The following is a 16,015-nucleotide window of genomic DNA, read 5'->3' as shown; positions in this document are numbered from 1 at the left end:
TTTATCATGCAACACTGAAAATGGTAATATGTGTTCCATTTTTTTACCTAAAAATGTAGACTTCTTAGTTTTGAGTGATATTTTAACATGTATGAGATTTCACTTTCTCTGGAAGTATTTTGTGACCCAAAACATTGATTATTCTCTACATCTCTGCCTTTACTGATAGTTTTAGAAAAGTAAAATCAATGCAGCTGCAATATTGTCAACCATCTAAGTCTCTCATATGTGTAAATCTCTACAACAAAACAGCCAAAATGAAACTCAGAGATTGCCAAATAACAGATATCCATCATGAAAACCTTTACTATTTGCTGACATGTGACTCTCTCATGTGTTGAGTTGGAATATAGCACTCAGGTCCCTTGGATGTCCAAGAACTAGTCCTTGCCATCATAGGAAAACCGTATCAAATTACCAAATTCATTAATGGTACTAAATTTATGAAGTACCAGCTTAAAATTCAGTTTGGAACATCCTTCCAGAATTTCAGCTCTGTGGTAGCTAGAAACTTCATCTAATTTCTCACCTAAACTTATTCTTTGCTAATTTACGTAAACTTGACTCCCACAAACACTGTCCTTTTTGCTTAAAGAGCTTTCCTTCTCCTATGTGTTTATGCCTGACGGAATGAAAAGGAAAGGAAGTAAACTATGGAAGACAATTATGGAAATTATGGAAGGAAATTATATCAACTTTAAGCTGTCCTTTTATTTTGAAGTTGTATTTAAAAGAAAAATAAATAAAAAAGAAAAATATGATTCACCAAGCTACTCTTTTTCAGTATATATACATCGTGTATTTAATATAAGACTGAACAAATACAGAAGTGGTGTACGATTACACCGTACAGTTATAGGCACAGCTACTTATGTCTGTAGGATTAAGGAAATCTTCTGAAGATGTCCATAACTAAAAGAAATTTAACCAGGAATAACGTGTCAGGAAACACATGAAATCACAATCTTCATAATAATTTTATGTACCGCCTCACAATTATTTTTGGATAGATCAATTGTATGATTGGAGAAGGGGTCACATTTGTTCAACATCAGAGAAGTACCACATGCCTTTCACAGGCTGTGAGTGAACTGTTTACTCCTGTAAGCCACAATAATTCAGAGAAGTCATAAACGTTCTGGGTCCTTCATCAAAGTAGAAAGATAATGGTTTATCTGTTAGATACCTTGCTTACAACATATTCTCCAAATATTTTCTAGACTGGAGATGAGTGGTTCTTTAATTAAACAAATTGTCTCCTAACCAAATCAAGCAATTTGAGACACTCTTCAAAATCCAGTATCTCAGAGTTCTTGTTCACTGGCACTCAGTACTAGCAAAAGGAAAACAAGATTGAGAACATTCATTTGCCTGGGTTACAGTACAACCAGCTTTAAGAAGTTTAAATAAATTTTTGTATGTGTGTTTTAATGGTTCAGCTTAAAACTTTCTACCACTACCATGTACAGACAGAGCATAAGCTCTTTTTCCATTTACTTTTATTTGATTTTATTTTGTTTCCTTGTGCAAAACGTTAGCAATATGTTTCAATTTAAGCTTTGTATCTAAGCTGCAGAATGCAAAGGAAAAATAACAGCTAGACAAGCTATCCTTGGTAACTTAATATTTGTATAATATGCTTAAAATTATTGTCTGAATGAACTTCTTTAATCAATACATTTCTGAAAAGCCATAATAGAAGAAACAGCTCAATAAGCAAAAATAAAATTATGAATTAATTTTTCCTATTAGTTATGTCATGTCTGGATAATTACTCCAAGAGGTTTGCAGTGTGTATCTAGTGCATTTAAGCATTAAACCCCATAAGTTTTCTGCAACATTTGAGCCAAAAATCCCAGGAAATTAGACCTGGGCCAAGCCTCTGTTTCTGAAGATGATAATGTAGAAACTGGAAAAAAATATCTAAGTGTTTAACATTTCTTAAATTATCGAATTTGATTTAAAAATTACCAAGGACTTGGATTGCTCTTATTTTTGTAGCAGCAGATTCTCCCACAATTAATAATACTCCACAAAGTTGTCTCTTTCTTGTAGAGCCACACTTGTACTGTGATTTTATACAGATAAGTCACAATGAGATGCTCTTTCAAATTCCTTTGTTTAGGTCCAGTAATACAAAGAAGCCTAAAACAATAACGGGTACTCAGGGAAATCCACAGTATAAAGAAGACCTCAACCAGTGCAGAGCTAGCTAAAAAGAAAGCTCTTTAAGCTGTATGTATGTCGTGGGCTGAATTTGGAAGACTGTAGTTCCTGAGCCTGCCAGAGCTCCTCTATCGATGTACAGCTCTTACAAAGTGTAATCAAACAGCCTAGTTTACAGCTGCCTAAAATCTGCTTTAAATTTTACCAGAGACAGTGTAGAAGTCCTTGAAAACATAATCCTTTCCACTGTGATCTACCACTACAGCTACAGAGTAAAGCTAGGGCAGGAGAAGTTCTTCATTGATTTCTTCACTTTTTAATAGAAAATAATTTAATAATCTGTATGCATTGTTTTTACACTGAAGTTTATCATTCAGCAAACATAAAATTTGTATAAAAGAGTATGTCTTTGAAGCAGAATTTCTGATAGATTTCTCTCAGGCAATTGATAAGTGGTAATGTAATTAGAAATATAAAATAGAAAATTTATATGGATTAGTCCTTATAACAGAGATAAATTGTCTATTGGCCATGCACTTACTTATTAATCAGATCCTGCAAACATATTTACAAAGAATAACCGAGAAAAAGTCCCATTGAAATGTCATTCTGACTTCACCAGGTGAAGTTCTGTTTGTTCCATCGCCGAAAAGCAACCTAATTATCTCATATATGATTCCAGAACCCTTCAGAATATAGTAAATGTGCAAAAGCTATTCAGCTGGGCTAAGGCCAGGGAAATGAAATTTTGAATTAGCCATTCTTTGGGAAAATATATTTAAATGGAGCTTGAAAGTTACAGAACGTGCAATGCCCAATTAAATTTGATCTTTACAGAATCAAGACCCTTCTCTATGAAAGTAGGGTACATTAAGCACTTGTACTCTCACCTGTACTGAACACAGAATGAATCATAAATCAAAGAGCGATGACCCAAGTAGTCCACTCAGCTGGATTTCTTTATTCCTGCCCAGCAGTAGACTAATGATCCAGAAGGTAATCCCTGTTGTAATCCTTTAGCTATGGACGGAAGGAGACCCTCGGCCCCTCTTCATCACTGGCACTACACTTTAGTATAGTATTTTAATATACATGACATGAATACACAAATGAGTGTTTGCATGGCTCTCTTCCTTCTTCCTTTTGAAGAATTAATGCTGGTGACAAGCCAGTTTGTAACTTATACCACTCACAGAACAAGTCAAAGGACATATAGATCTCTTTATCCTAATCTCCTTGAAAACCTGCTAGGGTTTTGCTGTGAATTGACCTCTGTTTCCAATTCCTTAGGCTGGAAAAAGCCAGGAAAGGGCCAGGGGTGCTGTTGCTGTCACCCAGCTTCCCAGTATCGCAGATGATGGAAGGGCAGCATGAGGAGTGCATTTGTCATCTCCAGCACCTTGGCTGCAGGATTAAAGAAATTGGATTGAAAAATACAGGCCATAGCCATGTAAAAGGATGCATTCTGAGATCTAGGTGAAACTACCTCATAACGTGGGCATTTGCCTGTTTAAAAATCCAGTTTTCCTTTACATGCATTTTATACTGGATTGAGTGGCTTCCCCTCCACCCACCCCCAAAAAGGTATTGTATTTCAAGTGCTTGGTGTTTCTGCTTCACCATCTTTTGGAAACTCAAAAATGTTTGAGAAGCAACAAAAAAATTACCCAGACTGAAAAATTAGGTCTTTCAAGGCCCTCAAAACAGAAGCCCTCAAAATCACTGGTCACTTCTCCAAAATGACCACAATAAAGAAGATACATTCAGAGTAATTTAGTAATTTTGAAGGTGAAGCTGCATTTGGTAAACCATAATTTGGGAGTGTTAAACCCACTCTGGAACATGACCCCAGGGGGGCATGGGGCTCCAGCACAGTCTCAGAAATGGAGAGTCATTTACAAGGGGAGACAAGACAGACTTTGTTTCTTTAGCCTAACAAAGCAAAGGACAGGAGGGAAATGCAGTCTATAAATACATCTAGGAATACAACTCTCTGAGAAGAGTAATGGTACTCTTACAATGAGGACATTAGGATGGTAACAAATGGTTGGTAAGGTGCCCGTCAAACATTTAAGCTGCCAGGTAAAAGATATTTCCCAATGAGTACAGCCACTAGATCCAGAAGCTGCCGTGCAGCAGCAGAATTAGGGGACAAACAACCGAGCTGTGCTCCTGTTGGAGTTTGTTAAGTTAATAACTGGCATGATGCGAGATCCTCTGACAGCAAGAGATGCGTCCTCCTTTCTTCTCAAAGCAAGTCTTAAATCTACAGGGAACAAAACCCCACATATAAAGTAGTTTTAACACTGTGTACCCTTCTGAAGACACAGTCTTCGCCTGCTCTATCTCAACATTTACCAGTTTCTCCTTTCTCTTCTCAAGACCGGAGCTCTGGCACCAGCTTTGTAACGCCAAGTGCAATGCATTGCTCTGGAAGGAATCACCAGACGGGACTGAACCCATCGGCACCAAATCTAGAATTTTTCAAACTCTTCTTACTTTTTAACCAAGATTCAGTCTTTCTGCATAAATTATATACCCCTAGCTTTGTCATGAAGAGTCTTCCTAGAATACAGCAGTTTCCTTTCTATACTCCCTAATAAGAGGCAAAATTGCTTGCTTAAAACTGTGCAGATGTTCTGGCTGTGATTATGGGAAGAGTGATTGGCTGAAAGACAAAGATGAAGAGCTGTGTTAGAATAGCAACACATGGTGATAAGGCATCTGTCAAACATACTTGTGACCACTTCCAGTAAAAAGCAGTTCAGTAGTATATAAAATAAGCAAACAACTAGGAGCCACCCAGGCTCCATAGAAATGATTTCTTCTCCATCAAAAAGCTGATGTGTGAGAATGTGACACCTCTTACCATCTGGCCATACAAGCAAAACTAGAGATCCTTCTGTCTTTGTCCTACTCAGTCAATAGCTTGGTTATTTCATAGGCTACTGGCAAAAATTGCTGCTCTGTGTACATTTCCTAACTAGAAAGGTCTTTGCTAATACATCTCATCTAACAAAAGGAGACAGTAACTGGTTTTAGCTTTTCTCCTGCTTGCCCCCCATGCCAAAAAGAGGATATGTGTTGGATAAGAGCAAACTCTAACTTGACAACTATTAAATAATAGGATCAACATCTTAAGAGCATGATATCCCATGTTTTGAAATAACTTAGGTTCTGAGATACATGATCTCACTGAAATGTGAAATAGGGTTTCTAAATGTCCAAGGCAGTTCCAGAAAAGATCCAGAAAATGGATCTTATGCACCAACTTCATGTACACTCTTTTAAGCATATTATCCTATGCAAAACTCTATCTAGTATTAAATAATTCACTCTGTGGGGAAGGACAAGATGTTTTAACATGCTCTATTGAAAATATTGTTCTCACTATGTTGATATTTAGAAAAGAGGATTATCTTTTTCACTGTACCATTATGATTTGTGTCACTTTCAGCTTAATCTTTGACTAATCAGTCATATTTTTATTTACAAATGTTGATCAATTACGTTATTGAAAATATTTATCCTGACAAAGGAAAGCTCTTTTTTCCCCTCCCTGCTAAGTGACCTGCATGTATCTGTGTATAAAACCACAGTAACATTTATCCTCTTTGTTTACTTCAGAAGCAGAAGATGCATCAAATTATTCTTCAGACTTTTTTAAAGATTGATGTAAAAGACTGGTGTCTAGTTTCCTACCTCCAAACCTAAACCAGCTTGTCAACTTGGCAAGAGATCTGTCTGTTCCAAAGCAGAAAGGAGAAAAAGCTGAAAATATTGTAGTTGCTCGAGCCAGCGCAAGCCCCTGGAGGCCACACGCTCTGTTTGATGCATCCAAGGAAAGGTCAGCCTTCTGCACCAGTCACAAACCAAATGGGAAATCTCCAGTGGGAAGTCAGGGGCTGCTTGTGAGCAGGACAGGTTGCTCCTGCAAATCTGGTCATGCCAGGTTCCCTGCAATACTCATCTCCATAAGCAAGGCTGGCAGTTACTATAATGATTGCTGCACCATTTATTTAAGGTCTGTTGTAACTGTTCCTCTCAAAAACAGAGGTATACATTCATACAAGAGCTTTGCAAGCCGAAGGCAAGGGTATTAACAAAGTGTGGGGAAGTTTGTGGTAAGTGGAGGAGGGAGAGAGAAAATACAGAATAATAAGAGGTAGTGGAAAGCATATCACAAGAGACAATGGACAGCCTTTTCCATCTACCTTTCCCTAATGCCTTGAAAGCACATAAGTTGTTCCTGCATGCATACACCTCTTCCTGAAAGGTCTGTCTTTGGGGAGAATTCAATATGCCTGTACATGAAGTTATACATATGCTTTGGATCTATGATACCCATTTTCATATTTTTAAACAGAAATTTTGTCTCAGACTTTCAGGTGGAACAAATACTCATAGCACTTCAAACCTATTTAAAATATCAGAGGAGCTGTTAGGGTTTTATTGATTCTTAATGTGTTTTTACCTGTTGTAATTTTAAAATGTTGTGTCAACTTTTGTAATTCTCACAGTCTTATACATAATCCTGAGGGTTGCTCTTCAGTGGGTGATGGATTGTACAGATGCACACAAACATGCAAATCCTCTCTGTGGATTCAGGACCAGAAAATAACCCCTTGCAGTGCTGGTAAAGATGCACTTGAAGGTGATTCTATCCCTTTCTTCAAGAGCTCCATGAGGTAGGTCCAAAAAGCAAACCCCATTCAATAAAACAAAAAAGAATCAGTTCTGTCCTCTACAATCGCAAGTATTCATACCCCGTGTTAGAAGTAAAATCCTGGAGAAACATGGTGAGATTTTTCTTTAACATATACCTCCATAACCCTTCACAGTTTTATTCCTTCCTTCTGAGTGGTTGCATTCACTCAGTCAGTGATGCTCTTCTAAATCTCCCGGGTATTTGTTTTCCTCCTAGCAGTCCTCCTGACACTTCTTTGGAGATCCCCTCTCATTCTCCTAATTAACGCAAAACTTTGATTCCACTCTTATGACATTTTGCAGATGTAAGACTGGTGACGTGTCAAGACTCATTGACAGACTGAAAATTTGTCTCATTCAGTGAAACACAATTTTCTCTTCAATTTTATCATTTAACCTTACCGTAAGCACTTGCCCATGGAGTTGAGGTGAACAATGTTACATCTTCCACAATTAACTAGTCTCAATGTATTAATTGGGCATTATATCTCCTATAGAATGTCAAAAGTTGCTATGATCAGTTAAAAGCCATCCTTTAACACAGATATCAGGTCAAGTATATTATTCTGGAGGTTAGCATTTCTCCTTTCAGTGCTAGGTTTTGCTAAAATGTTCATACAATTTAGCATGCATTTTACACTGTCTGTGTTTGCTAATCCTCTGAGGAAGCTATCACAGTATTATTTTAGTTATTACAGTGAGGGTATTAATTTTGTATTTCATAAAATATATATATATAAGATTTCCTAATAAGCATCCCTTTTCTCTGTAACCCACTCCATCTCCACTCTAACAGAGAAAATACATATTCTAAGGTTCTGCAGTTTTCTACAGAGAACGAAATATTGGGGAGATTAAACATTAGACATGGAAGACAAACTCTTCCATCAGATGCCTTATTGGTAAACTGTAAATAAATAAAATACAAATTTAGGGGGAAAAAAAGAACATTTCTGGAATTGTCGAGTCAACAGTTTGATCACTCCAATTTTTCTTACTTTAAATTGAGTGAATGAACATTATGTATATTTAAACAAAAAGTTCCATATATGAGGACCATAGGTAGCTTTGCTTCTGGTTAATTTTTTTCACATTTTTTTTTAAAGATTACTTATCACAGAAATCCTAACAAAGTTCAAACCTCACTGAACAAAATTTCTGATTAAGTACTATAGCATCAGTCTGTTAGTAACCTTCAAGCATTTCCAAAGCCACTTTTGCGCTCAGATTTTCATAACAAGCTAGGAATTGAGACTAGACCACCATTAGAAAACCACTTTTCAAGAGAAAACTTCAAAATTATGTCTAACTTCTGTGAACCATTCATTGGCTTAGGCTAAAATGAATTTCTCAAGGCTAGATAGAAATAGCAATAATAGCATCTGATCTGTGCAAGCTGGTTTTCTTTGGACATGCAGTTGCCAATATTCAAAAAAATTGCAAATCAGAAGGCTACATATTTATGAGAACTAGTCTCCATAAATCTCAGATTTTATCATGTTTGAAGCTTCCTTCTAAATAAGAACAGTAAACTTGTGAAACTTGTAAATCAGTTTTATCACTGTCTATGTGTGCATATGTATGATACATAAATATATTTGAAATTCCAAACTGAACTTGTAAGTAGGTCTGATAAGTTTTTCTACTTCAAATTTCATCTCTTTCTGGGCAGTGGGAGGGGAGTCATGGGAGTGTTATGGCTGGTATCATGCATGAATATGCATGTCATATGTTGTGCATGCAATACTGCGTATTTTCCTCACTGCAATGGAACTATTGGTCCTTACAACAGTAAATAATTCTTTAGAAAATGATCCAATTGGTTAAATCTACAATTTTCACAAAATACAACCAGATTCTGATTCACAGCAGCAGTGAATCAGCTACAAATTTCCAGTTCCATACTAAGCTACAATGATAGAAAGAAATGAGCACTGGAGGCTTACTTGCTTGTATTTCCAATATAACATAGTATACTTCAGTTAAAAAATAATATTTTCCTCTATTACTATAGTAGAGACAGCACTTATTTGGACCTCTACTGTGCCAGGTACCTGTAGCACTGATTCAAACCAGTAATAGTTTGCCATGATAATAAAATGATTTATTGTCTGCATATTCTGTAAATTACATTCATTCTGAAAAAATAGTAAAGTGTCTTCAGATCTATTTTATATATAAGGAATAGTCTCATCATCAAAGCTACAGATAATTAAATGTAGAATAACAGGCGACTTTAGGCATCAAACAAATCAAGGGATAGCACAATTTGCATGCTTTGTGAGCTCCAGAGCATCCAAACTACAACCAAAACCAAAGGATACACTTCTGGTCTTAATATATTTGTATATGGTGAAATATTAAAACTATGAACAGGAAGGAAAAATGCTGTTGGAGGTCAAATAATTTTTAATGCTTTTTCATTTTCTCTAGTTGCTTGGTAAGATGCTAGAAAAGCATTCCCTTTTGCTTGGCAGTTAACCTTCAGAGATCTTTGTGATGTGGTTTTACAAACTTTGCACATTCTTTCTCTCACATTTTTACACTTGTTTATGAAGCAATCTGGAACTGTATCCCTATCATCATACAGGCTTATCTGAAGTTGTACCACATCTAAAATAAGCCAATTAAGAAGTAATGATGGGCTCTTTTCAGCTGCATACTCATTTTCAAACAAATTTATTGAAGTAAAGGATTTACAGCATATGGACTCACAGACTTCTCATGAGTTAAACTGGCATCCATATGTACAGCTTTCAGTAGAGAACTCTAGAGTAATATTTACAATGTAAATATCAACTTTTATTACATAAGAAACAAATATATCACAACTTTCACTTCACAACATATTTGTTCTGGTTTGACGACTAAAGTCATCTCTTTGAAATACTATGTGGAACTCAAAAATAGCTTGTTCTTGTCATAGACTTTACCAGGTGTGTCCTTCAGAGGCCCTGAAAAGCAAAGGAAAAAGATGTTTTAGAACTCATTTTCATAAGCAGCTGCATCATGACGTGTACAAAAGCAGACAGCGGGCAAGAAGTAACACTTGATATAAAACAGTTGCTGCGCTCGGGACTGACAAGCATGAGATGGAGCTATTCACAGAAGCTTGGTGGGCATTACAGCCAGCAGACAAGGCTGTAGGATGAGGAAGAAAGGTTGAAGGATGAGGCAAAAATGTTACTGCATGTTGGCCTACAGCTCAGAACACCTCAGTCTGAAAAAGACTGTACCCTTGAAATGGATACACGAGTTCTGGTTGCTTGACACACACTACATCAGCAACCGGGCACCGTGGTAAAATGACCAGGTCATTTTCCTCAGTCAATACTGAGTAAGCGATTCGCCTATAGGGAGGTCTGGATCATCACCACTATCCATAAAAAAGGAAAGGATGGAAACTATTTCCAGGAGGACATTTGCAATCCGCTGCACCACTATTCTCTCTCACTTAGTGCCGAAAGTTTCAGAAAGTGCAAAATCCGGGACCAGGTATTTTTGCAATAATCTTGTCTAGAAAGAACATTTCTTTCCTGAATCCCATCACTTACAAATTGTTTTGTTCCTTAAGGCATAAGTGGTTCATGTCCTTTCTAAGCTTTGAGGGCTTTAGAGGAACATCCACATTTGTGGAAAGGAAAAGACCATTTTCTTTGAGTCTTGGAAGGAAACAAGAGTTTGGAGAAATGTCTTTGCTTTTACCCGTGCTCCCCCCAAACCAAGTTATCTTCAAGAGTAGCCTTTTTCCTTACTTGTAGTCGAGACACAGCTGAATGCCAAAAGCCATCCTGTCATCAATTTCATAATACACTTTTGAGAATACCAAGCCCGATTCACTTCTAGGTTACCCTTTCAGTTTCATCTCCCTGCAAGTGCTGTGATGTCAAAGGGTTTACATTGCAGTAAACCAAAGAAACATATTTGTGAATGATTTTAGAAAAATAGTAGTAGCTAATTGGAAAACAGTAACTGCAACATTTGCCTGCCAGACGATCCCTCTGCAGCACACCCAAGATGGGAGTCCAGTGCTTGCTTAATGTTTAGGGTTCATGTTGCTGATCCTCTTAGTTCTAGGGGCAACTCCCTTCTAATGAAATAGATGTTAAACAAAATGTGAAACTTTTTTTTTTTTTTTAATTAAAAGAAATATCCTTGAGTTTGTTCTCTGAAGAAATAATAATCTTCGTAATTAAAAATGAGTCAATTCTGGTTTTATGCTGCAGTGCACACAAGTTGAAACACACAGGTGAGTTAGGTGCATTATTAACAGTGCCATTTAATTAGGAATTTTCAAAAACAGCAATCATGGGATAAGTCAACTATTGTTATTAAAATGATCATTATATTCAGACACAATCCCTATAGAAAGATGCAGCATTTCATGAAGCATGGCTTTATCCTAGATGATTCTGCTTTTCTTATAGGCCACACTTCATGTATGATTAATCTTATTTTATGGGTCAAGGCAAGTAACAGATAGCAAGAGGAAAGAAATTCTGGGCATACCAGTGGGAGGTGGCTCAGCAGCTCATCTACAGAATCGTAGTTTTCTGAAAAGGAAGGTTCAAGAAGTTCTGCTTCATCTCGAAGTTTAGCGGGGTTTAGCTCTTCCTGGCTGTTGTGGGTCAAAACCAAGTTTTATTGCTCTCAGAAGAAAAAGCAAACAAGCAAGCAAAGCCACCTTCTAACTGTAGCTATTGCACATTTTGTTACACTTATACCAAAGGCTTATAAATCACATGAAATAGTACGTTTAATGGGTGACAAGACGTGATATTTAAAAGCAGTTGTGTGAATGAGTGAATACACAAACAGGATATAAGCTCCACAAAAACATATGATGGCACTTCTCACCTATACTGATGAGGACATATGGTCTTTCTGTGACTTCCAAATTTTCACTTTATGTGTTTACTTAACAACAAATTTTCAACAAATAGTGCATTTTCTTTATAAAATTGTTGTTCATGTTCCATAGCTCTGTGGACTTTTCCTTAAGAGGCTTTTTCGTAAATAAAACCATTTTAAGAATCTGTCAGAAGCTTTTTAAAATTGCCAGATGCTGTCTCCTCTTTATTCTTTTATTCTAATCTGATTGTAGTGTCTGTTCCAGTCTGGAACAAAATGCTGTCTGTATTTGAAAATCATGTTATAACCTGCGTTATAAAGTCATTAATGTTCATTGCCTTTTGTTCGTCCTCTCTGTATACATACATAGGTATAAATCTTTTCTGTCTTAATACCATACAATTATGGAAACAATATATATTGGCTTCTTGCAGTACCTTCTTTTTCCAGTTAAGACTGAGTTTAAGTATTTCTTCACAGCCATTTGCTTTCGAAAGCGGCTGTAGTTGTCCGTGAAGACAGCGTCAGAGTGGCGTTTGACAGGACTGTCCTGGGAGCTGGCAATACAACAATTACAAAGCAAGAATTAATAGACGATATCCATTTAAAAGAAGATACCATTAAATGAGTGACACAAACTTTACAAAGTTGATTAGCTAAATAAAATCAAATTTTCATTTCAGCATTCATCTCCAACTATGACTTTGGGTCTTTCTTCTGTTGAAAAGAAGCCACTGCTTCTATTGCTCACTACGCATTTTAGTAACAAGGATCAAATTCTAAGGATCGGTATTTGGGGCACACCTTCCACTGATTTCTTTCTCCAGCTCAACTTTGTCATGGCCCATGCAACTAGGATCCATGCTCAATGATTTCTAGAGCTCCTGTCCCAGGAATTCTGCAGGATCAAATGGCTGAGTGTGGATTTCATTACTCCCTCCTAACTGTTCTTCATAACCCAGGTTACTCTTTAATAAACTGACTTTATCCTGATCTCTATCATTTGCGTGAATATATTTTCTATTTATATTTATATTTATATATTTAAATTTATATATTTATATTTATATATTTATGTTTATATTCTGCCAAGGTGCAGACTGGTTTAAGTCACAGTAAGCTCTTAAAGGACCCGGTCACTGTTCATATGGAACTCAGTGAGGACGGAGCCTGCCTCTGAGGAAAGTAAAAGAGTGTAGCATCACATACGTAGCTACAAATGCTCGTTTTAAGGAGGTATCAGGAGACAAAACACACCTTGTGAAATCCAGACTTGGAGGCCTATTTTTCATGCAAGATCTCGGGGATGTGTGTTCTGCTTTAAATGATCTATGTTAGTTTACAGCGTATGAGAAACTGGCAGTATATGTTCTGGAGCAAAGACAGCATTGACATAAATGCAGGACCTAACTTTCCCTCAGCTTTTGAGCATATGAAGTAGGCACTCAAAGGAACTGTCATATTGGGTCAGGCCAAAGTATTCTACTATTCCGTTCCCAGGAGTGCCCAATAGCTGCTCCTTAGGGATATGAAAAGAGGGGAAGGATACAGGGATCCTTCCCAGCATCCTGCGGCCATTAGTTTATGAACGTCCTGGTCTGGAAGTTGCATCCAGATCCCTTGTCTAGGGATTTGCCTCATTCTTTTTTGAATCCTTGTATAATGCATATCTCCCAAATGTATGGCTGTATGTTCTACAGTTAGAAAAAAATCATTCCGTTTTGCTTTCACTGCAAACCAATTGTTTCTTATTTTCACTGAGCATTCCCCCGTTGTTATGTAAGGGCTGAGCAATCAGTCATTTTGCATTTACTTTTGCCATTCATCTGCCAAGCTAGTAAAAACACTACCAGAGGAAAAAATTAGCAAATTGGTGTGCTAATCATTATAATATTGCCTATTCTCAGAGCTATGTGCAGTGTCTGTTGCTCTACCTCTCACAGCTGTATCAGGAATAAATGGTAACGCATTCATTTAGTAACAAATACCACTAAGTTGCTATATAGGATTTTCAGCTCCCCCATCATTACTTATCTCTAAATTGCAAAAATGAGAACTTAGGTACAGAAGGGTAAAAAATTGCCAGTGAAGCCAGCTAGGAAAAAACTCTACCTAATGTAAGTGTCACCTCACCTAACTCGTTTTCTAATAAGCGAATGCAGATATCTCTTCACAGCAAGTTTAGCCAAAAGATGGCTGTAGACACTGGTGTAAATTCCATCAGCATGCCTTGCATTTCTGAAATGGACAATAAATAAACTCTACAATACAACCTGGGTTCATATCATGTTGACAACGTTCATTTTGTAAACATACTGCTTTCCTTAAGTTATCTATTGTACATATTAAATTAAGCTAATTTCATAAAACAACCTCCAGATATTCATGATATACTTGTTAGCCCTTCCTGGGAAGTAAATGGATTCATCATGCCAGAATGGCAACGCAATCAACATTTCCACAGACATTCCTACTGCTACCAGTATTCCACCAGAGGCCGTGTGCGTTTTTTTCCTGTAATTGATTCTTCCTTTCCCATTTCTCAGTTTGAAAATGTGACCAATCTTTTGGCACAATTCAAGTAGTGCATCACCATTTGTATTTATGATAATAAACTCACCTATCAATAATTCTGGACAGATCAAAATAGAATTTCTCATTTTCAGGTAGCGTGTTCTGCAAAATGTCTGATTCAGACTTTAATGACCCGTGGGCATGGTCAGGTTCGCTGGCTCCATCAAATGGCATTCTGTTTCCCAATCTGTTGGAGAAGGAAACCATGTGGAGTACAGTTAGCTGAGGTCACGCAACACTTCACTGCAGCTTGCATCCTGCTTTGTGTCAAAATGCACATCTACCTACGTTAATCTGTAAGGCATTTAAAGTACTCCGGCTAAAACAAAATTCCCTTGTAGGTATAATCCATGCTCAGTGATAGAGTAAGCGACAGAACAGATCCTTCTCTCTAATGCATGTTTTCCAGATACATGTTGCCATTGCACACAATTTTTTCCAGTGAACAGTGCATGGCAATTACAGCTCAAATGACAATCATTACAACTATACTTTATATAAAAGATGGAGGCAATTACCAGCCTCCACCCATGCAAAATGCAAACAGTTCCTGTGAAGTACTTACCTTCCACTTAAGAGTTAAAATGCACAGTGAAATGCGGTATGAAAGAGTTCTCAGGTCTTCTCTAAAGAAAGTAAGCACACCCTCAAGAACTTCAAACTAAATACAAAGTGCAGTCACGTATCTCACGTGGTTTTATCCTCTCATGTTTAAATTAATTTGCTAGTTGTAAGTTAAAAAAGGTTCACATTTAAACTCTCAAAATGTATCACGGCAATTGCTCTGTATAAACCAATTTAGTTACTTCACATTTTCATAAACTGCTATTTCTTATGACGTGTCATGTTTTACCAAGGGCAATCTGACTGCATAGCAGCAGTTTGGCATCAGGCATTTCTTCTAGCTGCTCTTACGTTCTGTGGCGGACAAGGGGCTCCCATCACCGTAGTAAACCCCTGCGTGTGATGATGTGCAAAAATCACATTCTAAAAGTAGGACAGGCCGTTGCCCTTGTAATTTTACAGTCATTATAACTATTAGTACTAGTTAGATATCTGAGGCACGTAAGACTTCTGCCTGGCAAAAGAAGTAAAGTTGTTGTGTAAAGTAAAACCAAGTCAAGTCACACCTTTTGGAAATCAGTCACTGTGCTGTTTTGCTATACTGTTTTTCATTGGCCTTTTTTACACTTTATGTTCCTCTTACCTGAATGTAAACTGCACCTTTCTGCTGTCTGATTTAATTCAGTTAGACAACTAATAACAACTTCAACAATGCAAAGCATGCAGCAGTACAAAAACTACACGTCAGTCCAGACGGACCACTTCCCCTCGTTCATGATTTAGGAATTTTTAACATTTTCGATGTTGCCTGTGGATGTCTCTGCTTTTTAAAAGACGCATCCACCCAGCTGAACTTTGGCGATAAAGGAGCTTTCCCATAAGAAAAGCCGAGGCTTGTTTGATGGACAAGCATCATGTCCCGGAGCACATTTTAACACGTATCCTCCACGCCATCTGCGTATGTGGCGGTCACCGCTCTCCGGCTCGTGGGGCAGCGGTGCTGCTGGCGCCCCGGCAGGTGCGTGCGTGTCTCGGGGGGCTTCTCAAGGGCAGGTTCGGCGGGCACCGGCCGGGCTTGGCCAGGCACGCTTGCCCGAAGAAGTCGAGGTGCGCACCCGCCAGCCCCCGAGCAAGGACCCCGACGGGGAGCGCC

The 16,015-nt window shown here is 37.7% G+C and overlaps 1 protein-coding gene across 1 annotated transcript; it reads right to left on the bottom strand.

Moving 5' to 3' along the window:
• Positions 1–9,818: 9,818 nt before the first annotated feature.
• On the bottom strand, positions 9,819–14,505 carry LOC104131159 (vasoactive intestinal peptide). The gene is made up of 5 exons (XM_009644283.2): positions 14,345–14,505; positions 13,858–13,962; positions 12,162–12,281; positions 11,383–11,491; positions 9,819–9,827 (listed from the first exon to the last, which is right to left on the bottom strand). Exons 1-5 carry the CDS (start codon positions 14,503–14,505, stop codon positions 9,819–9,821), a joined length of 504 nt encoding a protein of 167 aa, XP_009642578.2.
• Positions 14,506–16,015: the final 1,510 nt, after the last annotated feature.

The sequence above is a fragment of the Egretta garzetta genome, unplaced genomic scaffold, assembly GCF_000687185.1.
Source record: "Egretta garzetta isolate BGI_Z169 unplaced genomic scaffold, ASM68718v1 scaffold397, whole genome shotgun sequence".
Taxonomy (NCBI): domain Eukaryota; kingdom Metazoa; phylum Chordata; class Aves; order Pelecaniformes; family Ardeidae; genus Egretta; species Egretta garzetta.
This window is presented reverse-complemented; position numbering and strand designations above follow the sequence as displayed.